At 42.2% G+C, this 27,657-nt stretch overlaps 1 protein-coding gene across 9 annotated transcripts in view; it reads left to right on the forward strand.

Moving 5' to 3' along the window:
- Nucleotides 1–27,657, forward strand: part of SBF1 (SET binding factor 1) — a 200,543-nt gene that overhangs the window by 83,794 nt on the left and 89,092 nt on the right. For all 9 annotated transcript variants that reach the window (XM_088447263.1, XM_088447315.1, XM_088447281.1 and 6 more), the window contains 12 exons: nt 5,805–5,933; nt 6,077–6,175; nt 13,867–14,071; nt 14,326–14,438; nt 15,939–16,088; nt 16,396–16,464; nt 16,679–16,831; nt 18,758–19,014; nt 19,119–19,291; nt 24,774–24,847; nt 25,100–25,295; nt 26,077–26,204. In XM_088447263.1, coding sequence (XP_088303389.1) covers nt 5,805–5,933; nt 6,077–6,175; nt 13,867–14,071; nt 14,326–14,438; nt 15,939–16,088; nt 16,396–16,464; nt 16,679–16,831; nt 18,758–19,014; nt 19,119–19,291; nt 24,774–24,847; nt 25,100–25,295; nt 26,077–26,204 — 1,746 coding nt within the window. The remainder of the gene's footprint in view (nt 1–5,804; nt 5,934–6,076; nt 6,176–13,866; nt 14,072–14,325; nt 14,439–15,938; nt 16,089–16,395; nt 16,465–16,678; nt 16,832–18,757; nt 19,015–19,118; nt 19,292–24,773; nt 24,848–25,099; nt 25,296–26,076; nt 26,205–27,657) is intronic.

Below are 27,657 nucleotides of genomic sequence, written 5' to 3' on the forward strand. Positions count from 1 at the left end.
AGAAACCAAAGTGTTTCTCTAAACACTGCTGCAAGTGTCTTTATTTCTGCACTGAGTGCCGCCGTCCATTTGCTTATATATGCACATATATAAATATATATATATCAATGATGACAGCACCTCCATACTGCACCAGTCACTGGGAGGTTCACTTGGATCATCTATCTCAGTCCCTTCACCCACACGTACCCCGAGAACCAACCTACATGTCTCAGCAGGTAGCACCTCACATTGTGCTTGGGGTGTGCAATCTAGGGCCTCTGCATTCTGTGTTGTGTATGCATCCGGAAAGTATTCACAGCGCTTCATTTTTTCCACATTTTGTTATTTTACAGCCTTATTCCAAAATGGAATAAATAAATTTTTGTTCTCAAAATTGTGCACACAATACCCCACAATGACAACGTGTAAAAAAATTTTTTTTAGATTTTTGGAAATTTTATAAAAAAAAACAACACTAAGGAATCACATGTACGTAAGTATTCACAGCCTTTGCTCAATACTTTGTTGATGCACCTTTGGCAGCAATTACAGCCTCAAGTCTTTTTGAATATTATACCACAAGCTTGGCACACCTATCTTTGGAAAGTTTCGCCCCCCATTCCTCTTTGCAGCACCTCTCAAGCTCCATCAGGTTGGATGGCAAGTGTTGGTGCACAGCTATTTTCAGATCTTTCCAGAGATGTTCAATCGGATTCAAATCTGGTCTCTGGCTGGGCCACTCAAGGACATTCACAGAGTTGTCCTGACGCCACTCCTTTGATATGTGCTTAGGGTCATTGTCCTGCTGAAAGATGAACAGTCGCCCCAGTCTGAGGTCAACAGCGCTCTGGAGCAGATTTTTATCCAGGATGTCTCTGTACATTGCTGCATTCATCTTTCCCTCTATCCTGACTAGTGTCCCAGTTCCTGCCGCTGAAAAACATCCCCACAGCATGATGCTGCCACCACCATGCTTCACTGTAGGGATGGTATTGGCCTGGTGATGAGCGGTGCCTGGTTTCCTCCAAACATAACACCTGGCATTGACGCCAAAGAGTTCAATCTTTGTCTCATCAGACCAGAGAATTTTGTTTCTCATGGTCTGATAGTCCTTCAGGTGCATTTAAACAAACTTGAGGCGGGCTGCCATGTGCTTTTTACTAAGAAGTGGCTTCCGTCTGGCCACTCTACCATAGAGGCCTGATTGGTGGATTGCTGTAGAGATGGTTGTCCTTCTGGTTGGTTCTCCTCTCTCCACAGAGGAATGCTGTAGCTCCGATAGAGTGACCATCGGTTTTTGGTCACCTCCCTGACTAGGGCTCTTCTCCCCCGATCGCTTAGTTTAGATGGCCGGCCAACTCTAGGAAGAGTCTGGGTGGTTCCGAACTTCTTCCACTTACGGATGATGGAGGCCACTGTGCTCATTGGGACCTTCAAAGCAGCAGATATTTTTCTGTACCCTTCCCCAGATTTGTGCCTTGGGACAATCCAGTCACGAAGGTCTACAGACAATTCCTTGGACTTCATGCTTGGTTTGTGCCGACATGCACTGTCAAGTGTGGGACCTTATATAGACAGGTGTATGCCTTTCAAAATCATGTCCAAACAGCTGAATTTACCACAGGTAGACTCCAATTAAACTGTAGGAATATCTCAAGGATGATCAGTGGAAACGGGATGCACCTGAGCTCAATTTTGAGCTTCATGGCAAAGGCTATGAATACTTATGTACATGTGATTTCTTAGTTTTTTTTCTATTTTATTACATTTGCAAAAGTATTGTGTGTAGAATTTTGAGGACAAAAATTAATTTATTCCATTTTGGAATAAGGACGTAACATAACAAAATGTGGCAAAAGTGAAGCGCTGTGAATACTTTCCGGATGCACTGTATGTACACTGGAAGGTCAAGACTCCTTCTACCCTGATTAGCACCCCTCCCACCTGTTCCTGGGTGTTTTTAATTAGCAAGGAGTCTTTGATCAGACTGCACTTTACTAATTATTTTAATTATTTATTTTAATCAGACTGCACATCTGATAAGGCACAATAAGGGTAAGACCTACTTAAATATATACTGTGTGTTAGTTTTGGGACTGGGTCTGAGGCGCGGAGCTCTCTGGGCTGGTGTGGCTGGACTGTTTCATTGCATTATAATGTACACTTTTTTTCACTTTTTTAGTTTGTTTATTTTATATATGTAGCACTTCTTACACTTTTAATTATAACCTCTTACTCATGTAAGACTTAACACATAGGAGTTTCTTTATATTTCTCTAATTATAACTTGTAATCTCACCCTAGTGTGATGCCGTGGGGCGGTTCTGCTGGGTTGGCCTGCGGGGTCCCGTGCCCTGTACATGTTCCATAGAAGTATTAAGGACCTGTCTCATAGAGGTCACCTGGATGCGGTGTCCAGACCCATAATTATGGCCATTATTATACTATGCTAAGAACCTCTTTGGTGCAATTTAGCAGAATTATTATTCGGTTTAGCATTGTTATTGTGTGCACTTGTATGTTTTCTCCTTTTATTGCTTGCAGCACTACATGTCTCAGCAGGTAGCACCTCACATTGTGCTTAGGGTGTGCAATCTAGGGCCTCTCCCCTATGCATCCCGGGAACCAACCTACCTGTCACTAGAGCTGTAGAGATTCGGCCCGGGACCAGAAGGGGTGTGTGGCCTAATTGCAGGAGGCGTGGCCACGTCATCTTAGAAATAAAAACACATCCTTTTTGCAGAGCGTTGCGGCATGTCCCCCAGGCTTCGGCTGTCAAAAAAAATATCTATATCCCTTCTCTTGTTGCTGGGTCCCGTGTCCGGAGCTGCATTGCTGCAGCATCAGTACTCTGTACAGCGCACAATGGTTGTGTTACAGGGGGCTATCACCCTCCCTGGTTTCGCCACTGCATCTGCGCATGCATCTAAGTTGTACTGCGCATGTGACCAGATTCCATACACAGTTGGAGTAGTGATTGAGATGCACGGTCTCAGAAATGCTTTGAAAATGTATTGTGTTCTACAAGGAGGTGGCTAAGCAGATGCATGGAGATGGTCCGTCTTATGAGCTTGTTATAGGAGTATCGCAGGCGCGCATACAGATGCAGAATCGTTTACATAGGGACCATACTCTTACGGATGATATGTACCTGCCATAGGGCTGGTGCAAGTTGCAATGGTGCATCTAAAGACACATCAAGCGGTATTTGAGCTTCTGAAGACACTCAAAGTGGGTGTCAGTCCTTGCACATGCAGATGCACCAGGTAAGGATTTGTAGTGGTAATTGCATAAAGTCGCAGAAGCATTACCTGTAAAAAACGCACACAAAAATTCTGCAGTGTCCGATTTAGAATCAAGCCGTACCTGTCCTGTTATATACACCACCTACCCCTTGTTATGTCTGCTTCATGGTGTTCAGGTAACAACTGGTATCCTCTGGAATGCTGCCTCCCTACAGCAGCCCATGCCACAGAATCACCAGAGACTTTGGAGAGTGGAAAATTCACAGCCTTTTATAGGGGAAAATGTACTAAGCTCTGGAAAGTGATCATTTGGAAAGTGATAAACTACCAACCAATCGGCTCCTAACTGTCATGTTACAGGCTGTGTTTTAAAAGTGACACTTAGGAGCTGATTGGTTGGTAGTTTATCACTTTTTCCAATTTATAACTTACCTGAGCTTAGTACATCTTCCCCATAAACAGAGACTGGCTGTAATTGTCCTGCATGGAACCAGATCAGCCTCAGCACTTAGATATTCACTGGGAGGGAGGAGAGGCTGTGTCCAGGCAGCCAGTAAGCAAGGGGGGGGTTACTCGCTCCTTGCAGCTCTCTACTTGACTTGTGCTAGACACACACACACATACACATATATATATATTATTTTTTTTGGTGAGTAAAAAAAAGTGAGTACAAAGAGAGAGGGCCTAGTTAGCGCTTCGTGAAACAAACCACATGGCATAAATAATAAAAGATACATACACAAAAATGTGACTCTGGTTCATTGCAGCCTCCCTGGTAAATACACCTGTTCATTGTAGGAAAATCTGGAGAAATGATAAAAGGGATAGGGGCTCCACAAATAGTGCATTACAAGAGATGACTAAAAGGACATATGCATATGTGCATACCAGAAGACAAATAAATACATGCTGTTTATATATAAATCTTGCTTCTCCTGTTTTTTTTCTGGAGATTAATATTTGTTGGTACCTGTACCCCAAAGCAAGGGAACTAAAACAATGGTGTAGTGTCTGTAAAAGTAGAAATAACAAGGTGCGTGTATAATAATAAGCATACCAAAAGGTGAATAAAATTCCACTTACCACAGTGTAATCTTGCTTCTCGGTTGATATATGCTCAAATCTCATAGAAATTAAAATCAGCAGAATGGTGTAGTATACTAATTGTAATAAAATTGTGGGAGTCTGCATACCTACAAGCAGACTTTTCAGAGCGTATTAGACTACTTCAGATCATTCCTGGGATATGTGGAATATATCACTACATGAAAATTCTCAGCATATTTCTTGCCACTTTAATTTTTTGGGTGACCTTAGATCTAATCATCTGTCTCTAATAATTTGTACATTTTACTTTACTGCATTTGTCTCTTATATACTTCAACTTCCATCTAAACTTTCCTATCTTGTAAACTTTAACCACCGAACTGACTGTTTAAAAAAAAACCCAAATGGTCAGAAATTGTCAGTGGTTTTTTAATTTAATAAAGTTTGGAATGTATTTTTTAAATATATTTAACATTTTTATTTAAAAAAAAAAAAAGTGTGAGTCTGCCAGTGAATGAACATTTTCAGGTTTAATACAGTAATCCTACATTTTAGGGCAATGCAATCTTAGATCTAGTGACTGGACTTGTCTGTTCATTTGCTAGCATTGTGCGTTCATTCACTGATAATTTCTACACCTCTCCTGTTTTTTGGTTGTAAATAATTCCTCAATCTTTAAACCAAAAATGTTTTTTAAAAGTATACATAGTAATAAATATGGCTCATGTCTCAAAATAGTTTTATGTTTTATTGTCTTGTCTACATACACAATTTCCTTAACCGTTCATTCTCTAGACAATTCACCCTACCTAAGGGATGTTTTCACCCCCCATGTGTATAGGCCCCTATTGTAAAATCACCTACTACCCCCCATCAGAAATAGCCCACCCAGTGGCAAAAGATCCCCTGAATTATCAGCCCCCACTCTCACTGCCACTGTCAATGGGCCCCCACTGTTTAGTCCCATATTCCCCCCAACCAAAAATATAGATCCCTATATTTTCAATAAAACATAATTAGTATGAAAGAACTATTATCTGACTGTTGTCAGATTATCGTTCACAATTCCTCATTTCCTTCTTGACACAATCCGCTAATTTATTGAAATGTTAGGGATATATAGCAAGTGTATCAGCAATCTGCGTATATTCAACTTTGCAAGCCTCTAGTCTTATAATGCTGCCTTCTGTGAAGGTAATCAGAATAACAGTAACAATAATAAGTCGCACCAATCTGCCAAGGGACCAGCACAAAACAGAAGTAAAGTTCACCACTAGTTTAAAATAATATTAACATTATGTATATAAAAAGATGCTTTAAAAATAAGAATGCAACTCATTTCTGCTAACAAAAAAGGGGATATACACAGTGCTGTTCTCATTTTAGTGTTCTGATAAATATTTATATCCATGTTCTAACAAATATAATAGTGTCCTCCTCCTGCTATAGCCACAGAAATGTCTGACAAGTTTGTCTTGTCATACTATGTGCTTATGGCCTTTTCCAACATTTTGCTTTTCTATTTCCTAGGCCTCTTTCTTGGGACAGCGTGGATTAGTGGAAGATGATTTTCTCACCAAGGTCCTGGAGGGCATGGCATTTGCAGGGTTTGTGACAGAGAGAGGCCCACCATACAGAGCCCTGGATTTGTTTGATGAGGTAGACAATGAGCAAAACCTGGATGTATGGATGTACTTTTTTAACTCTTGTCTATGTTTCCATTTGACCATTTTAGATGATAAATATAACTAGGCCACCTCCTGTTCCTTTTTACTCAGTAATCTTCTGTTTTTCCTCCAAAGCTGGTAGCTTATGATGTGAAGAAACTACAGTATCAGGAGGGAAGTCAGAAAAGCCTTGTGAAACATGTGCGCGAACTGGCTGAGAAGCTCTATCGGAATGTACGTTTCAGGGTTACATGGGGCGGGGACTGTCACATTACTTAAATCATGTGGGGTTATTGGGAATGCTAATGCAGTAGTCTGATAGTGGGAAATAGAAGCTGATGTTATGCTAGAGAGCTCAGTTATACACAGGCTCTTGTAAGAGTGCACCGTATTAGAAAAACTTGTGGAATTGGTTTGTGCAATGCAGGAATGGTTTTACTCTAACCTTTATATATGATACATTGTTAATTGAAAGCTATAATTAAATACCATGCAGCCAGATCTGATCGGTATTTACTTGAGAGCCTATTTTAGTGATCAATTTACAATGCAGAGAGCAGTGTAGTGTCTGATATAAAACACATAATATTTTGGTGGCTCATATACAATACAGTTTGTGTTCTTGTGACCTCAAATCTGATATAGTTTTAGTGACCAATTTAAAATAGAGTATTCTGATTGACAGAATACAGGGATAAACATAGGAGACATCATTACACAAAGCAGTGAGGTTCTTAGAAACCGATTTTAATATTCTAGTGGCCACTATAATAAAGAGACTAATGTATAATATAGAGAGCAGCCTAGTGACCAATATATAATGCCATGAAAATATTAGTGTCTGATGTATAATGCTGCGTGTATCTTATTTACCAGTGTGCAAATGTCTAAACTTTTCTGTAAATAAGTATATACGTAATACAGACCCAAATGATTAGTTTGAAGTTTTAACTTTTCTGGTAAGCCTCAATACCCAGTACACATCGCCCAACACTCTGGCGATTAGTGCCAACCATAAACAAATAAATTTGTCTGGAACCCTTAATACTCTCAGTGATATCCACCAGTTAGAGTGCTGGGTGTAGTCTACTGGTTATGATTATATCAAGTCTTTGCAGATGAACAATAATCCCCTCTCTCCTTCAGCAGTAGTACATTGGGGGAGTATATAGACAATAAAAATGTGTCCCCCTCACCTAGCCTCAATAAGCCAAGCTGCGCTAGATGCAAGTGGGCTGTGCCGAACGGTATAGCGTCTTTTTCGCTTGATGTTCTTCTTAATAGCAACGTGATGCAACACAAGCACGCTTCATGAGACTGCACTGATTATTTAATTGATATGCAAAACTTGTAGATCTGTGTGCGACTGACTCATTCTGTACAACAAAATATGGGGTGAAGACAAATCATAGCTGCCGCATTGTAGCACTTAATATACAGATTCAGACAGCCGCACACAACTATACTAGTGTTGCATATCAAATTAATCAGTGCAGTCTCATGAAGCAGTTTTGCCTCATCATGTTGTGACTAAAATGCTTATTTGAGCAAAAAAGACGCTCGGCAGAAGCCAAGTTAGCATGGAACCTGGCACGTCGAGAATGACTGTTTGGCGTTACTGCGGCAATAGTGTATAAAGACACAATAGTACCTGAAGGGCTTCCAGTCTTAACTGTCTGTAGGATGTAAGGGATCAATGGAGTAAGAGGGCGCAGATAGATTATCTGGAGTGGCCATGGAACCTTTACTGTGCTGATGAGATGCCCCTTGGGGCTGCCAAATGCTCCTCCTGTTGCAGAGTGGAAGATGCTTTCCTCATGGTCTGGGTGCTGCCAATGCACACTTTGATGTTCAGATAAGCTAGTGATGTTGCATTGTTAGAAAACTTATTGCTTGATTGTTGAGGAGCGGCATTCAGGTGTCTGTGTGAGGAATTGTCCAGAGTTCTAGAGAATCGATCGGTATGAACAGTGAAACATCCACTAAATTGGCTACGTATGTGGCAGATAATCTGCTGGAATCAAGGTCATGTCTTTTTTGTAATGCAATGTGTGCATGATCTTGTTTTTGGTGTACCATTTTGAAATTGGCTGCAATGGCAAAGTGGAAAAAATATTCTCTTTAACATACATTCTAACCACTTAGTTGAAGGATAGATAGCTGGACATTGCAGTCAACAGAATGAGGACTGTAATAACTGTAACTTAATAATGTTTGGAGGGTTTTTAGCCCTTGGTGATGCTTTGCGGGACTACATCATGGCAAAGGGAGCTGGAAAAACAATTTAAGGGTAAAGGGCAATGGGATTACAGTGGGGAAGAGTTGTTTTTCTTCCGGTGACCATCCTCCAAGGGGTAAAGTAAGAGGATTTTTGGTCACTTTACGTTGAATCCTTTTACTCTTAAGCAGGCTGCTGGTGGACACTGGACCATGGGAATTGTGGATGGGGACCAACTAGCTGGCACTGAAAGTATATCTGTAACTTTATATATAAGCTCCTCTCCTCTGCAACTCCCCACAGGCCAGTGCATCATAAAATGAGCCCAGAAGGAGAAGCTGTAAATCTAAAAAACTGTTAGAACAATAAAGCAGAACAGTAGGGAAAAGATAATTGAAATATAACCTCTCACGACCGAGCGTGAGGGAGGGCAACGCACTGTCCCCCAACCTGCTTAAGCGAAAAGGTTTCAACGGTAAGTGACCAAAAGTCCTCGTTTCTTTAGCAGCAAGACTGGGGGACACTCGACAATGTTCAATAGCCGCCACCAGGGGGAGAATGGTCAGACTGCCTAACCAGAGAACTGTACGCCCAAAAACAGTAAAACAAGCAAATGTGTGGACAGATGACCAGGTAGCTGCTTGACCGACGTGTTCTGCCAAAGCCCTGTGTTGCGCATCCCAGGAGGTCACTACCGCCCAGACTTGTTCGGCTGGCATCGGTCTCGTGCCGGATGGCATGCACTAGAATAGGCCAGTGTGATGACCAAGCGGATTCAACGCACAATGGACTGCATTGTAGCTGGCCAACCACATTTCTGTGCAATGCAAAGAACAAGCAGAGAAGCTCTGCTGCAGAAAGTCTTGTTCAAGTAAATCCACAAAACTCTGTTGCATGAAGTTGTGGATGCAGGAAATATTGGAAAGACCATTTTCTGGGTTAAGTGGAAAGTCAAACCAACTTTCATCTGGAATGTAGTAACCGTACGGAGAACCGCTCAATCATCATAGGATATGAGAAAAAGGTGGCCTGCAAGACCAAGCCCCCAAATTAGAGACATGCTGAGGCATGGTCATATGGAAGACGAGATTGCAAGCAACGAACTCAAGGTCCGTTAAATGCAAAGGTTCAAATGGAGCCTGCTTGAGACTTGAAAGGGCCAGCTCAAGATCCCACGGTGGTTGAACATACCCTGTAAGAAGGTTCAAAGCTCTAGAAGAAAGGCCATACGCTGCTGGAAATAAATTGACTTGGCCGAAATTTGTACTTTAAACTGGACTCCAAACTTCCTGAAGGAAGGCCAAGAGATAAGAGGCAAAACCTGGATGTATGAGCCCTTCTCTGTTCAAACCACAAGATGTATATTGTCCATGGTAATTGCGTGACAAAACCAGTTGCCAGGCCTGCTGCATAGTATGGACTACAGAGAGAGAAAAACCTTAAGCCTTTAAAAACTTGGTTCAAAAGCCAGGCCATTAAACCTAATCGAGGACATTTCTTGGGCAGAAACTGTTTCTGTAGGAGCAAGTCAGGGCGTAGTGTAAGACGCCACACGGGGCCTACGGACAATTTGAGAATGTTGTTGTACCACGACTTGCATGGCCAGTCTAGAGCCACTAGGATTACCATCATCCCTTGATCCGTGATCAACTTTAGTATCTGAAGCAACATTAGGATCAGGGGAAACAGATATGCCAGATGCAAATCCCATGGAACTGTCATGGCATCCACAGCGAAAGTCATCGGGCCCCTGGATCTCGCACCAAACTGTACAACCTTGAAGTTGTGTAGAGAGGTCATGAGGTACATCTATCGGAAGACCCTATTATGAACCAACTCTTGGAACACCTCTGGATGGAGAGACTACTCCCCCGGGAGAACATGGTTCTACTGAGGAAATCCACTTTGCAATTTACCTTTGCAAGCATGAACACCACTGAGAGTGCCAGTACAAAGGCTTCTGCTCAGGAAAAATTTCGGGCAACATTCACCATTGTTCCTGTGTTCTTTGTGCCTCGCTGATGATTTACATATGCCACCAAAGTGACGTCGTCCAACTGAATATGCACTGCCGGTTTGCCAGGATGGACTGGGCTCCCAATGGAGCCAGAAAGAAGCTCGGAACTTGAGCATGTTGATTGAAAGACCTGTCGCTGATGTTGACCAAGGGCCTTGAAGTAGCAGAAGTAATGTCACGGCACCCTAACCTAGGAGACTCGTGGCTGTGGTCACAAGTATCTAAGTCAGAGTGACCAAGGATCTTCCCTGAAGGAGATGATCAGAAACCAGCCACCAATGCAGAGATTGACTAATACTGTCGGACAGAACGAGAAACTGAGACGCGAGGGATGCTGAGTACCCCGTCCAATTTGATGAATTTCACACTGGAATTCCCGAAAGTGGAACATGGAGTACTTAGTGGTCTCGAAGGTGGAGACTATTATGCCCAAGCATGTCATGCACAACAAGCTCGACGGAGGAGGCACCAAAAGTATCATTGTGACCAAGTGCTGTAGAGTCTGTGCTTTGGAAACCAGCAAGAATACTCACTAAAGAGGTGGTGAAGACCACCCCTAGGAAATGAAGATGCTGACGATGTATCAGACGAGGCTGTTTATTTGAAATTCAATATCCAGCTCTGATCCTGAAGTACTTGTACCTTACAATCTAGGTGCTGTTGTAACTGTGAAAATGAATTGGCCTTTCTGAGCAGACTGTCTAAATGAGGTATGATCGTGATTCCTGCCTTGCGCAGCAAGCTCGCCATTACTGACTTTGGTGAAAACTTGCGTGCACCATGGCTATACCACAAAGCAGGGCCTGAATTCATAGTGATCAGATTTGACTGCAAAATGGAGGAAAAAATGATAACCTGCCCAAATCGGAGTGTGAAGATACATGTTCCTGACCTCCAGTGAGGCCAAAAATCAGTTGCCTCCATACCGTGGATCACTGACTGGACGGATTCCATTGAAAAGTAATCCACCCACAACCTGGTGTTCAAGGTGTGAAGATACAAGATTGCCCGGAATGAGCCATTTGGCTTCTGAACAATTAATACATTGAGTAAATTAAAACCCAGTTTTCTTTTCAGCACCAGAACTGGAGCATTGACGCCCAAGGAGAGAATTGATAGTCTGGTCCGATGTCACCCTCTAATCCGCATCCCGGGAAAGAGCGGTGACTAAAAAAAAAAAATTGTTGTAGTGGCCCTATGGAGATGGTGCCCAGCACTCAGGCGACTACACCTACTACGGCCTCTGAACTCAAACTTCCTCCTACTTGCTACCAGATTGGATGGAGAAAGACCCACGTGAGACGCTAGGGCTTGTCTGGCGCCTTGGCCCCTGAGTGCTGGTTGACACCAGAAAATCTGCCCTTAGGAGCCGAACCCCTGGCGGTAAAGAAATGGCCAGGAGTTCGGCCAGTTGCAAGGATGGAATTGCAAAGTTACTTGCGTGCAGGGCGGGGATGGGCAGCAACGGCCTTCGTTTTCCTAAACAGATACGTGACGCTGCTGTTGGGGGGAACGGAAGAGGCCAGTATCTCTGTTGGCTGACGGAGATTTCCTAGCCTCTTACTCTCATCTGCGGCAGCAGGCTTGCGTGACCTCATAGGTCACTTAGCCGGCCGATGTTCTTGCAGATTATCCTATGCTGCGTTGTACAAGCGTTGTACAATGCGTTGTAAGTAATTCATGCATTACTATAATTGCAAGGACGAAATTGCATCCTAAGCTGCATAAGTCCCTCAGTCTTAATAGCTCCAGCTACCCAGCTGAGGCTAGTAAAGGTTGGATAATAAAACCGGAGCCTATAAAAATGGACTTCAGACAACGTTCCAGTTTTTAAACCATTGGATCCTTAAAGGGTGCTGCCGCTTGAACAGACCACAGTCCTCGTTTGGTAATCCACATCTAAGCAGTTCATAGAGTGATGCACTACAGCATTGAGATCTTCTACACCGTGACTGGCGGAAGACTCCAGGTCTTCACCTTCCAGAACTGCACCGCCAGGAGCAGCTGTCTTGGTTCCCCGCACAGAGGAGCAATGCACAGTAGCCGCTATAATCTGATCATCTCGCTACTAGATTCACTAGGCCGGAAACTGACTGACTGTGCCCATGCTGGCTTTGTCAGGATAGAGGTGGCTACTTCTGATGTCTGCACGTCACCAGGCCTCGTAACACAGCACATAGCGCCCCCGAGTTCCACCTCTCCACATAGCAACTTGACATTGCATTGTCCCTCTGATTGAGAGGCCAGCCCTCGCGTTTGCCTGGGGTGAGAGCGATTGGTCGCGGGTGGCGACCTGGGAGGATGGGAGTGCACCTGGCTAACGTAAACCACGCTATAATGACACCTTTATACTTAACGGACTTTGCCTACCATTACCTCGTAATGTGCAGCAGGAGAAACAACACTACAGGGGTACAAGAAATAATCAGTGTCACGGAGTTACTCAAAAAGTAAACCAAGACACAAAAGGGATTGGTACTTATCCTTCCAGAAGGTTACCAGTGACAGCTACAGAGGGGGAAGAGCCTAGTGTACCCTCTTGTCGTGAATAGTCCTGAGCCCCCTCACAGCCTGGATGAGATCCATCGGGCAATGGCTGCTTTCAGCATGCAACTCACTGCCAGGGCTGCTCCTGCTCAAAGACGCCAGAACCGCTTGGTGGAACTCAGCTGTCAGAAGCTCCAAACCCCACCCCGCACTGTTGCCACACTAGACATTGCTATAGCCAGTTTCAGCCCAGCCCCCTAAGCGAGCGCACTCCACTACAGGAAGCCGCCACAGAAACCCGATTAAGATGGCGCCGCCATCGTAAACTGCACTAGCACCCCGCATCCTCTAAAAGGGTGAGGCGCTCGCAAGTCCAGGTCGTGTCAACAGAGACTGGAGTGACACTGTGGGAGCGACCGGATAGGCAGCACTCCCCAAACTGCCCGCCGCTGCATGTCGGCAATCCGGTTCCGACTCCCTGCAGCCGGTGAACTCCCACTATACACTGCTACAAGCAGTGTACAGCACACAGACGAAATAAAAACTTCAAATAATAGTTACAAAGAAAAACTAAGGGCTGGCATTGCAGCCCCCTGAAACCATGCCCAACTCCCACAGACATTTAAAATGCACTGGCCTGTGGGGAGTTGCATAGGGGAGGAGCTTATATTTAAAGTTACAAGTATTCGTTTAAGTGCCTGCTCCTTGGTCCCCATCCGCAATCCCCATGGTCCAGTGGCCCCAACCTTGCTGGCAGAGAAATAATCAATTATCTGTGTTCTCATGAAGCAGGAAAAAGACTGGTACTTGCAAGAGCAAATGCAGTCTAGCAATGACTTTTGCTTCTGAGTTTGGCTTTTTGTCAGACAATATCAAACAGCAGGGGGAGCACTCAACATAATTCAGTTTGAGTACAGTACTCCTTTTTGTATATTTGCATTTTAAAATCTGATATTGTGCACAATAAAATGAAAGTAATATAATAGTCTCACTGTCAATCTGTAACATGAGTTATGATGAGTTTGGTCAATATATCAGTGTGTGGATTTTTTTTGGGGGGGGTTACCAAATCTGCTAAATTTGTGGAATTAATTTTTTTCTGGAGCAAGTGGCACATGTTGAGCAGATTTTCAGAGGAGATGCGTATCTACATTGTTTGTTTATTTTTACGTGTGCATTGACATATTTTGCCATACTTTGTAGGAAAACCCTTATCCTGCTGTTAGCATGCATAAAGTGCAGCGCCCAGCGGAAGGCAGTCATCTGCGACCTCAACATAAGCCTTTCCCTCTACTGGATGAAAGTTCTGTACAATGGATCTTGGATCAGGCTGCTGCCAAGATGCATAATGCACCTCCAGCTGTTAAAGCAGAGAAGAAGTGCATGGTGCCGCCCGGACCACCTATTGGTTGGTGCTTTTGTTATATAGATTTAACCAATCCTCTTTGACAGTTTATGAAATTTCTACATTATGCACCTTAAAGCCCTCATGTCTTCTCAACTTCATTGTTCAGTTTGTTGTTGTTCGAAGTACAAAATAATTTTTCTTTCTGCTCACATTTGTGTCTTCCATCCCTTACCTCACTCCACATTTACATTATCCTCTTCTCCTGATACTACTAGCCATTTTCTCACTTATGTCTTTGTTTTGTTTGTTTTTAGCAGCAATTGTAGATTGGAATGGCAGTGCCCTAGCTAACAGCAACCGGCGACTAGAAGTTGTGAGGAACTGTATTTCTTACATCTTCGAAAACAAAATGCTGGAGGCCAAAAAGGTGATGGTCAACCTTTGTAGACTACAAACAATAAGTGAATTCATTTTACATAACCCATAACATACACATACTGGTCATTTTAGACCAAATTGGATGTGTATTTAATCAGATTTCACAGTAAGTCCTTTCCCAGTTGCTGCCCTTGCATTTTGGTACAGCGTGTGTCCAGATTGGGAACTGGTCCCATCAAGTGGCAGTTCTTTAAAAATACATAAATAAGGATTGCACTGTGTGTGTTTCATCTTTATTATATTACTTTGTGTGGAACATAAATATACATAGTTTGTAGGATTATATATTGGGGGGACATTGCAGGAGAAAAAAAAAAGTTACTGTTTATGAGCTCAGTGTAGTCTTTTTATAGCTTTTCACAGGTCATTTATAAATATTATGCTAGGTACAGATACTACATTTGAGAAAACGTTCCTGAAACCTTAAGTATTGCTTAAAGTATGAGCTGTATTAGATCACAGGCTAATGAACCTATGGAATTAACAATGATAAAGATTTTTTTTTTTGGGGGGGAAGCAACTAATAGGGACAAGAATTATACTATACAAAGGGGGGATCAGATCCCATTATCTAATTTTCCCTTCGTATAGTATAGTTCTTGTCCCTATTACATAGAGAGCGGTGTCCAATTAGCACCAAACTAATTGACCCCCGCAATCAGCGAAAAACGGGGACTTTCGCAAGTGCTTTTTTTTTACCCTATCCTATTATTTTGGTCAAAATAATAGGATAGTTCTCCCAAAAACTCATAGGTGCCGCGATAAGCTTGCGCACCTATGTGTTTTCGCCTTTTTTTAGGTGAAAAAACTACAATTATCGTGTATTCTTTTTCGGGACACATCAGGTCCCAAAAAAAAAACCTTGATAAGTACCCGCGTCAGGCCGACTTCGGGGCTAATTGTATAGCCCCGGGCAAGGTAATTAGCCTCGGTAATTTACCGTGGCTAATTGGATACCCCCCAGAGTGTTGTGAGGTGATAAGGGTGAGTTTTATATTCCTCCTATCCGGCCTACTATGAGACCTTTTCAACCTGAGTTCACCCAAATACAACTAATAAGCTCTTTGACAGCCTGTAGTGCCCACTTTGGATCTTGATATCTTGTCAGGCTGTCAAAGAGCTTGTCCCTTATAAAGGGAGACAGCAAGTGTACTAACATCTGTCCAACAATGATCAAGATGTCTATGTCTATGTATATGTGAGAATACGTTTTAAATGCGATTTTATGTTTTTTTTAAATAAAACTCTGTACTAAAAGGAAAGAAGGTTATTAGTTGTATTTGGATGAAAAGGTCTCCTAGTAGGCCCAATAGGAAGAATATAAAATTCACCCTTATCTCACAACACTCTATGTAATTGGGACAAAAATTATACTATACGAAGTGGGAATTGGATCCCATATATATTTACACACTTAAAATATATAGCCTGGATCAGTGAGTACTTATAAAAGCATTGGTCCTGTTTGACTGTGATCTTCTCTGTGTAGCTACAACCAGCTGTGCTTCGAGCACTGAAAGGACGCGCAGCAAGACAATGTCTAACCCAGGAGCTCAATCTTCATGTGCAGCAAAATCGTGCGGTGTTGGACCACCAACAGTTTGACTTTGTTGTGCGTCTGATGAACTGCTGTTTACAGGTCGGTGACTATGTCTGTAGGTTTTTTTATATTATTATTACATTTTCTTTTAATTGGTAACAAACCATAAGAAATAATTATTTCTACTACTGTAAAACCAACATGTACTTGACTTCTGTAACAAGCTTGATGCCATTAAAACCATGCTGCAATCCATAGAAGTGATTTTGGTGGATGTGCAGTGTAGTACATAAGCTGGGTGCATTGCTTAGAAGAATATGTGTAAGGGAGAAGAGTGAAAAGCCTGAAATAATTTTGAGTAGGAGAAATAACGCTGTTACCACTCTTCTTGCCTCTGATTCCTCAGGATTGCACATCTCTGGATGAACATGCTACAGCTGCAGCACTTTTACCTCTGGTCACAGCTTTCTGCAGGGTGAGTTTAGAGACTTAAAGTTACTTTTTTATTCGAACTTTTATTTTTTTATTTAGCTTACCTTACTGAAACAAAAGCTGCAGAACATGTTATCACTATGCAATTAGTAGTAATAGTTGTGTCCAATTAATCTTTATCTGGCGTTATTTTTAATGTTATTTTGTCCTTAACATAGTATTGTGTTGCTTGCAATGTTTCCTTTTCCCCCCTGCAGAAATTGAGCCCTGGCATCACCCAGTTTGCTTACAGCTGTGTGCAAGAGCACCTAGTTTGGACCAACATGCAGTTCTGGGAAGCCATCTTTTATGGGGATGTACAAAACCACATTCGCGCCCTGTATCTAGCACCTGAAGAGTCTGCATCAACGGTATTGCCTTGCCTAGATCCTAAACTACTTCTCCATGTGATTTTGCTGTGTGCTACATGCTACTCCCTTACTGTACATTTATATTCTTCATAATAATTCCAGTTGCCATGCTAATTTTGTTTGTAATCCATTTTACCTGTTTGTAGAATGTCACATCTCTTAATCAAAAACACATTGGTACTGGCAGCCACAAAAACCTCTTCCTTCCTGTGTTGTCCAGTAGTGTATTCCCTCTTAACTTTAATGATCAGCCCTAATCTAAAAGATAACACTTAAACATCACTTCATCAAAATATAAATAGTAGTCTCTATCACGCAAGTCAAATTGATACACTTGACAGAGGTCTATAATTAAATTTAAAAAAGTGAGTTAAGAGGTTATCAGACTTTGCATGCCTGGTCTAGAAAAAACTAATGACCCCATCTTTATACTCTGTTGTATAGGGAGACTTAATTAATAAAATAGAAAACATCTTTCCTTTATTATTTGTAACACATGGTTCAAATTTTATTTTATTTGATCCTGTGGGTTGGCTCCCTCATCTCTATCTTCTGAAGACACTTTGCAGTCTGTCATCTAAAAGCAAATAAAAGAATGTAAACTTCATTGAACTTAAAGTAAAGTGACTAAATGGGAAGCCAAGAAAAAGTGCTTAGCTTTGACTAGCACTTGAAGCCACTGAGTCCCTGACAGCAAATTGGAGTATAGGATGGACAAATCTGAGCTTTTGCTCAATTTCCTGTCACCATACTCTATACTGTACCACAATTGGACTCTAGAGCATCCCGCAATTGGATGCTAGAGAAATAAGTTTAAAAGTGTGTGATTGTCCTTTAGATATTAAATAAGATCTTTTTTTCTTAAGCTGGGTACACATCAGATGACCCGCAAACGATGCGATGGTCGTCCAGATTTTACATGAACTCCCGGACAAACGATATAGTGCATACACACTATACAAACGACCAAACGATATTTGGTGCATCATTCAGTAGTTCCAAGATTTCTAGCCAAATTTAAATAAGGGGTGCCATATATACACATGCACATCACTAGGTAAAATAGATGGTCAGCTGCAGTGCACATGGGAGAATAGGGAGGTGCAGGCATGGACATCACATACCAGACATGTGCAGATTGGATTCGGACTGCAGAAATCCCAAAAATGCTGCTGATGCTGCTTCAAATCACTGCAACGTCAATCCTGGTACAAAATGGCGGAGGGGAGTGTCCTGGGTCTGTCTCAGGCGATGTCCACATCGGGCAGGTCTGAACGACATGTCGTTTAGTAGAGCGTATACCCTGCACGACTTGAGTAAAATCGTTAATGAGATTGTCGGATTGAGTTGCATGTAGGGGTGACCTGAAGATGCCGCGGGAGCGCACATAGTGCGTATACACTTGATGATTTGAACGATTTGACTTTCCGATCCGTTGGAATCAGGGAAATTGTTTAAAATATCGTCTTATGTGTACCCAGCTTTAGATACACAAGATGTTTCCTGCAACATTATATACCCCCCTTCCCCCCCATGTACTGCTTTGCCCTCCAGACTTTTGAATGATCAGTATACAACAGTGGTTCTCAAACTCTGTTCTCAAGATCCCACACAGCTTATGTTTCCTGACCACCTGTGGATCTTTAAAATGTGACAGTTGGTGATATACCTGTGCCCCTGCTAGGTGGTGTGGAAAATATGAATTGTTTGAGTTCCTGAGGAAACACTTGTATAGTAAAAGAACCAAACTTTTAGTAATCACAGTACTGATGATTAAAAAATGGACACATCTGAGTATTGTTGGTATGCTTCTCATAATGACCTTTGGGGCTAAGTTTACCATTTTTCCCCCTTTTTACCTTACCTACGAGTATCTCTCAAACAGTAGTCTGATGTATGGTAATAATATACAATATCTTATGTCAGGATGAAGTAGAAGAGGAGGAGCGATCAGCACTGGAGCTGGCAGCAGAGCAGTGTCGCCTGTGGCCAACACTTCAACGTGAAAAACAGCTGGAGCTCATTCAGAAAGAGGAGAGCACAGTGTTCAGCCAGGCCATCCACTATGCCAATCGCATGAGCTACCTACTTTTACCACTGGATACTTCTAAAAACCGCCTCCTGCGAGGGGCTGCTGGCCTGGGAGACACAGAAAGTGTAACCAACAGCTTCATCACCAACAGGTTATTCACATAGTGTCAGTCATGTTGTAATCTCCCTTCCTGTGCATCAGCAGATGCTAATTCCCAAACTCCTCATATCTGTTGTTTTCTTATACAAATTTCAGCATGGCAGGCAGCGTTGCAGAAAGTGCAGACACAGAAAGTGGATTTGAAGATTCAGAAAGCTCAGATGTAGCCCATTGTGTGGTCCGATTCATTACACGTTTTGTGGACAAAGTATGTACAGAGAGTGGCGTCACGTCTGATCACCTCAAAGGGCTACATACGATGATCCCAGGTGCGCGACCTTAACATCAGTAAACTTCATCTATTGCACAATTGACTTGACTGAGTTACATGTCTATTTCTAGATTTAACTCTGGATCAGGCCTTTAATGTTCAAGTGTCATAAAAAAATGTTCTTTTATTTTGAAGACTTTGGAGGTGATTCTGAGTCAGGTATACCTGCGGCCACTGCTCTGTATGGCTGCGGAAGCCCGATTACTAGCTTATTCTAATCAGATAATTCTCTTGTGTATGCAGAAGATCCTTGTGACTGCATTTGGAAGCCTGTCCTGCCCACTGTTCTATCCGCAGCCATCATTTTAGTATCTGGACTTTCACCCACCTCTCCGTCAGCACGCTAGGATCGAGCACATAAGTCGGCCTACGTGATCATGACAATAGATCAGTGTTCACAAGGCTCGAAACGCCCATTTCCACGTATAGCGCGGTTCAAAGAAGGACTGAAAAATGTATACAAGCTAGCAAACTACATCTGTGTCCTTAAGTCTGATTTGACACACACAGTCGCCAATTTCTTTCTTTGGCATGTGCAGTCTACTGAAATACGTGAGGTCCCACTCAGAATCAGTCCCTCTATCTCCCCAGCCCCACCTCCTAGAAAGATGGGAACAACCTTCATTTGAAAGACATCAGTCCCTCTTTCAAACTATGTGCCCTCATAGAGATTGTTGCCTGGTGATAAGTGTGCACTACATAAAAATCATAGAATCCAGGGATGGGGGAACACTATCATAGGTGGTAAGCAGCAGTCTATCGTGCATCCTCCCATCTGGCATCTCACTGTTTGGCGGGCTCTGGGTAGGTGAGGGGGGAGGCTGTGAGGCTGTAGTGCCCACCTCCAGTGTAGGAAGGGTCGAGGAGGAGATGGGGCCAGGATCCTACTTCAGGTGGGGCTGGCTCCGTGCAGCGAGCTGCACTTTGACACGGCCAGTGATGCTGCCAAAAACCGGCGCTGACGTTTCTTTAAGAGATGTCAGTGCATCACGACTTTCGCCAGCATTACAGTTGAATTTTGCCGGGTGGACCGCTCAAGATATATAGCATGAGGAGAACAATGAAAATAATTTTTCCATCCAAGTGTATGATAACTAGAATGCAAATAGAAGTGTCACGTGCAAATGATAGATAACATGGGGCAGATTCAAATGGGTGTAATAATGTTGCAGGTAGCCTCACAGCTAATCGAATTAGCCCCTACATATGCGGTAAAAACTTTTTAATCTCCTTATTAAAACGAGGAAGGGCTACAAATTTTATTTGTTATATTATATGGGGATGATCTTAATTAAAATCTGCATCTACAGATGTGTCCTTCTGGTATACAGTCGGGAAACCGGCTGCCTTAATACCGGCAGCCGGCTTCCCGACTGTCATATCCCGGCGAGGGTGAAATGCCGGGCGTCTAGATGTAGACGCCTGACATTTCCCCGGCGCCGGGAGACCGGCGCCCGGCATCCCGATCGAAGGGATGCCGGGCGCCGCAAGCGGACAGCCGCAGGCGGGGGGGGGGGAGGAGGGTTAGGTTTAGGGCACCCGGGGGGGACTTTGGGTTAGGCACCCCCCCCCGGGAGGGTTAGGGTTAGGCTAGGGGGAGGGAGGGTTAGGCACCCCCCCGGGGGACTTAGAGGGGGGATTAGGGTTAGGCACTTGGGGGGGAGGTTAGGGTTAGGGGGTTAGGTTAGGTTAGAATATACTTACCTTAGCGACGATAGGGATTTCCAGCACTGTCGGGCTTCCGCTGCCGGGCTCTGCTCATCTGTCGGCCAGGTGCTGCCGGGAATCGAACCGGTTCCGTCCTTCTACACCATTGCTGCAGTCATGCCAAACAGCCTTTCTTGGTGCCTCAAGTCCTGTGTGACTTGATTTGCACTGAGTGTCTTCTCTGTGTCTTTTGCCCAAAAATGCGTCTTAAGGGGCATATCCATTAGCAGATGCATTTCTGAGCGATGAAAGACAAAAGATATCTATTGAAAATTCCGGTGGCTGTGCTGTAATATATTTGTCATGTACATGACAGATTTTGGCAAAAGACGAACGATATCGCATGACATCACTCAGGGAGTGGATTTTTTTCTCTGCAGCGCTCTGTAGCTGCTGCTAATATCTTTCGTTGTTTACCGCATATAAACTGCCAGAAGTTTCTAATATCTGGCAGCGATATGCGTTAATTGACCAACATGTTAGAGAGATGGAAAGATTCAATTTATCAGCCGCGGGAGTGCGCATCTGTCATTGTTCAGGGCCTATCCATAGCAGATAAATTGAACAATATATTGTTCAGTCGTTCAATTTTTCTGCTAATGGATAGGCCCCTTTAGTCATAGTCAGATGAGACAAATCTTTTGATGAGACTGCACTGATTTATTTGATATGTGACACCTGTATATCTGTGTGCGTCTGAATTTGTAAATGAAGTACTATAATCTTTTTTCCCTGTGATGTTCCGTTGCTTAGTAGACAGATTCAGTCGCACACAGATATACAATGTGTTGCAAATTAATCTGTGCAGTCTTGCGAAGCGGTTTGTCGCATCAGATTGCGACGAAGAAACATTTTTGGGATAAAAAAACACTCTGCGCAAGTCGTGTAGCATGAGTCCTCGCACTGCGTAGCGTATTGAGGCTTGGTGTATGAGGACACATAGCTGCGAAGGTCAAAATCAGAACTAATGCACTGCTCAGTCAAAAATCTTATGTATGAACTTTATGTACTGAAAAGCATATAACCAATCAAAGTATAAAAGAGTGGTCTTAATAATCCTCCTCAATGGATGGATTCACATACAATACCATATTTTTAAAAACTTTCACAAAAGCCATAATTGACTATTTTTATGATGGTAGTCATGTTGGCAGAGACATGTAGAGCCATGTAATTCGGTATGATCAACTGGATTTGCTGGGATGCCCAGTTGTAAATAATCTCTTACTGTATAATGATGACATTCAAATTGTTTGGAAATCAACTTAAATACTGATGAATAGCAACAATTGCTTCTCATAGATCATTGCAGATATATTTTCTGCTAGGCATAGTGTTAACAGTACCCTGAATGCTCCAAACCAAATTGCCAAAGATTCTGTTTGTAGAAGGGATGGTAGAACTTTAGTTGGTAGGTTCTACATAATTTTATGAAAAACATATAAATAGATACATAGGCTCCTTAGTGAAGACTAGATAATTATATCCTGACATGTAAAAAGATTTGAAAGGGTGCACCTTACTTTTGCTGTGACTATACACCATTTTAGGTTAGGTTTCTATAAAGTCCATGAGCGGATTCAAGTTATTGTCTTCTACCGCTTTGCCTGCTTTGTGTGGTATTTACAGTATTATAAAAAGCAATATCACATGTCCGTAAGACTGACAAAGGAGAGCTCTGGGAAAGAAATCTAGAAGTGTACTAAATGATTAAGCCTTTCAAGCAAACTTGCTAGTTCCATCATAGAAATACGTTATTATAGTATAATAAAAATATTTTGTGTGTTAATTCCTTAATATTTACTTTACATAAATACAAAGACCAAATAGTTAATTTAATATCCACACATAGATTCATGTTCCTGTTAACATACAGGTGTGTCCTCGTACACCTTGGGGCTTATGCAGTAGGCTGTGAGCTGCAGCCGCTGTGGGAACACCTGCAAGTCTTCCTGTATTTTTAAAGCGGAAATCATTTTAAAAGCAAAACCAAGCCTATCTGACGATTGGTAAGTGTATACACACTTGCCAATCGTCTGCCCGATGTGAGGGGCTTGACATCACAACTGGGCGGGTCTTTAATTTGTTGCCCAGTTGAGCTGTCACTAATCGGCAGGTACCTGCAGCATATGTACGGGCGATCGGCGAGTTCCCTTACACACCAGCTGGGACCGGTTGTAGACCAAGTGGAGTCCAGGGTGAGAATTTCCTTTGCTCCCTCCCCCCCAAACACACAAACACACACACCCTCTGATATAAGCAGATACTGTCCTAATACATGAGAGGAGGAGCTGCCTACACACAGGTCCTACTCCTCCATGTAGTCTGGAGATGGAGTAAGATATAGACGTCAAGCTCCGAAAAATAAACCTTTTCACAGTTTGATAAATATGACGACATATCTGTTCCCTTCAAATTATTTGGATATAGCGATGTTATATGGTATTATGCAGATGCTTACTTAACGCAGGAGATATTTACGATATACCCTGCGGTAAACCATTTGGTAAGTGGGCCCATACTAAAAATATCTAGAAAACATGCAGAAAATTAAATTTTTGTATGTTGGTCAGAAAAAAAAAAACAGCCTGATAAGTAGCAATTAATGACTTACTGATGTATAATTTGCAAGTCAGGGTTGTTATTTTTCTGCTGTCTTATGTTGCAAATAAAGCACATAATGAAGCTGTTTTAAAACAACTACAGTATTTATTTGCATCAGAATCTGGCTAACCTCTATTCTGAGACAGTCAGGTACCTCCTCCTGTAGCTGCTCTGGCAACAGCGTGTCCTCTTCATGTTGTTCTCCCACAGCCCGCAATGCAGGGGTGGAGGAGATGGAGTTGCGGAATGGTTTTGGAGCGGAAGAGAGGGCGGCCTGGGCCATATTTATTGGCAGACACTATGGTGGTAGCAGTGTGCAAAAGGAGGCTAGTCCACACAGCAGATTGTCTCTTAACCAAAGGGTGGTTTATTAACCAGGTAGAAAACAGGAACATGTAACACAGGATTAACAAGTAGGTACAGGTTGTAAGGATTCCTAGTTGCAGCCAGGAGCTTTAGGGTTATGCTGGGTAGTACACACATTGTAGGGCCACTTATGCATAGTGGTGGCAGTGGGGTTATGTCTAATAAAAGTAGCAGTGGTGGTACAGTGTAATTTGGGCTCTCCATGGGGCCTCCCGTTATATGGGATACTCAGGGGCACGTTTGATAGTTTTACAGACAGGCACTTGTTGGAATTTGAGCCTCCATGGTGAGCCACTCTGGGTCGTAGTGCACGGCCGGCTAGTCTAGTAGTAAACAAATGCAGAGCAAAGTGTAACTCTAGGTTCAGCCGGTGTCTGGGGCAGTGCGGCACCCTTTAGGTTATGGCATCGCATTGCAGGTAAAAGGCATTTTAGGACAAAAAAAAGACACTTGGCTCTAGCAGAGTTGCTCAGAACCAGGTGCGCCGAGAGGGGCTATGTGTTGTGTCATTATTAAATCTCCTTAATATAAAATTGTGCAACTTTCTGCATTAGAAATCACATTTGTTGTTTAATGAAATATCTTAAGCCTGTGTTTGTCAGCTACACTACATTATTAGTGCAAAGAGGATTACAGTATGGTGCATTTTTTATTAGATTGTATATAATGTGAGTTTTACACTATGGATGACACCCATTGGTCAGTAGATTTGTAAAAGAGTACTTCAATAATGTGATTGGTGAATGTGTTTTTTTGGCTACATAATATGACTAATATACCTTTGTTGGACTTTTCCTATGTAGACATTGTACAGATGCACATAGAGACTTTAGATGCTGTGCACAGGGAGAGCAAGAGGCTGCCTCCAATCCAGAAGGTTCGTATCTAAATTTGTAAAAGTTTAAAAAAATGCATGTAAACACCATGGTTCAGTCTTCCCATTACCTGAATGTTTGTTTAGTAAGGTGATTTATTTATCATTTATCTTCTGAATAGTCCTCCAGCTTGCCTCTGATACATCTCTGTTCCTCTTTGCAGTGACTCCACTTTCTACCATATACTTTTATCTTGTGTCTTTGCATGTTTTAATTCAGCTGGGTATTTATTTTTTTAATTTTTCTCTTCACAGCCCAAGCTTTTGCGTCCGTTACTGCTAGTAGGTGAGGATTTGGTAATTGATGGTCTTAGAGTCTATCTGCTCCCAGATGGGAGAGAGGAGGCGTCAGGTGGCAGTCTTGGAGGTCCACCCTTACTTCCTGCTGAAGGGGCTCTGTTCCTTACCACTTACCGTTGCATCTTCAAAGGCACTCCTGTGGACCCTTTAGGTAATTTACATTTTTCTATAATACAATAGAAACATTTCTTGTTTTTGATTGATTTGTCTTCATTTTCATCCATTTATTTTGATAACGCAGCATTATTACTCAGATGGCATATAGGAGACCAAACCTTGTCTGCAGCTTTACAGCTTGCATTTTTTGGATATATTTGTGTTTTCAACTGTGCTTATTGTAAAGTAACTTTACAGATAATCATACCACTGCATGATCCAGAAGAGTTTTAGTTTTGTGCATCTCCTCTTATACACCAGTCACTAATTTGAATCTTTTGATTTAAACAGTTATTCTAGTATTTTCTTTCAGGAAATTTAAGATTTTGATAAAAAAAAATTCCACTAATGACACTCTTACTCGCTTTGATATATGATTGATAATTAATTATGCAAAAAGCTGTATTAATGTCTAAAGGGGAGATCATTTTCATCACTACTTTACTGCAGGACAAGGTGTGAGCGAGCAGGCCAATTCAGAAGCAACACTGTGTCTGTGTTTGCAGCTTCTCATTGGTCTGCCTCATCACAGCGCCCTCCAGGGCATGGCAATGGTTTTCCGGTGGGGCTATGATACTAACCACGAAGCCCTGGTAAAACCATCTGCAGAGCTTCAGGTATTATTGCAGCATTTAGCAGCTATTTGGGAGGTTAACACACAAATGTATGGTTAGAGGATCATTCCTACATGCCTGAACGGACAGCAAAATATGCAGTATACATAAGTACACAAACTTCTACAGTAGCAAAATGATCAAATCTATCTCTGTATGCAGTGGCTGAACAGTCAGTTGTGCGGACGTTCCCCATAGCTTCTCTGACGAAGGAGAAGAAAATCAGTGTCCCTGCTCAACTGGACCAGTACGTTCAGGAGGGACTTCAGCTTCGCTCATGTACTTTCCAGGTGAGGTTACTACTTTGATAATAAACTTTCTTGTGAGCATGAGCTGCTAGGAAGTCACTGTCTCTGACAGTGGCTACAAAAATTGAGAGAGATCTTTTTTTATCCTGCTGTCCTAGAGGTCTCTTACAGTCTAATAATGCAGTCCTTTTTCCTGTGAAGGTGTGCTCCTTTCAAACATACAGCAGTGTCACTGATGCGCCTCCCCATTAATTTACGCCCCACATGATAGGAGAAGTGGCATTAAAAACTTTGCCTGTGCATAACCATTAGACTGTGGTAGCCTTCTCTCTCTGAATCTTGGTGTTAATATTTACAACTCTGTATAGTAACCAGTATATTTGCTGCAATAAATGGTTATCCTGTGATGACACAATCATTACATTACTAAGGATGTACCTGTGTAAAGAGAGATCAACTGAGCTTCTGAGGAGATATCAGGTTCAACCTAACTGTCAGCACTAATAAATCCTGTATAACTTAGATTTGATTTTTTTTATATTTTTTTAATGCATTGCACAAATTGCTTATAAATAACCCAATTAGGGGCAGATTCAATTAACCTGCGAAAAGCAGAGATTGTCAAAAAGTGCAATGTTTTCGCCTAATTCGCGTGTTTTGAGGCAAAGTTTTCGCCTGCTTACTCAATGCGGTCACCCACTTTTCGCCCTATTCAATTGTAATACACGGCTAAAAAGCATATGAGCGAATGAAGAAAATAGCTGAACTGGCGAGAAGTTCAGTTTTTTTAAAGTGGAAATCAGTCTGTACCCCCAATAAAGCCTAACTCACCCGGGGAATCAATATAGAAGTGTATTATTAGCCATAATAAAAGTAATTAGGGATCTTATTTTGAGTCAAAGGCTGTTATTTGCATAAGTGTGGAAAAAGTATATTAAGCAATGTCTTTTATGATTTTTTTTTTTGCTGTAGTTAAATTGGGGGTATATGTAAATGGATACTAGTATATTTTGGGGTTTGTAAAGTGCAGAATAAAAAAATGATAAAAATACACCTGCAATCATAAAAACATCTGTCCCATCCATAGAGCACCCCATAATACCTATCCCAGTACTTTAGCCCAATTTTCAATCACTTTTTGCATTTTCACCCCAAAATTTACATGTTTTTTTGGGTATTTATAAAATTCGTTCATATTTTTTTTTTGGTCTAATTAGTCATTAGGGGGGTGCATGAAGGATTCTTAATTAAGTTCCCACTTTTTTATTCAAAAATAAGGATTTTGCATTTCTTTTCTCCTGCCTTTTGGTGGAGAAACTTTTTCGCCTAGGCGAAACATCCTCGAAGTGAATAGGGCAATACTTCAGAAACAGGCGAAAACTGCGCTGCTTTTCGCCTCTAATTGAACTTGCTTCAGCTTTCAACTTGGTTAAACTCTCATACAGCAAAGTAATGAAATTTGTCTGCTCACAAAGGTATAAAATACCACATCGTA

The sequence above is a fragment of the Taudactylus pleione genome, unplaced genomic scaffold (genome assembly GCF_031769625.1).
Source record: "Taudactylus pleione unplaced genomic scaffold, aTauple2 ptg000019l, whole genome shotgun sequence".
NCBI lineage: Eukaryota > Metazoa > Chordata > Amphibia > Anura > Myobatrachidae > Taudactylus > Taudactylus pleione.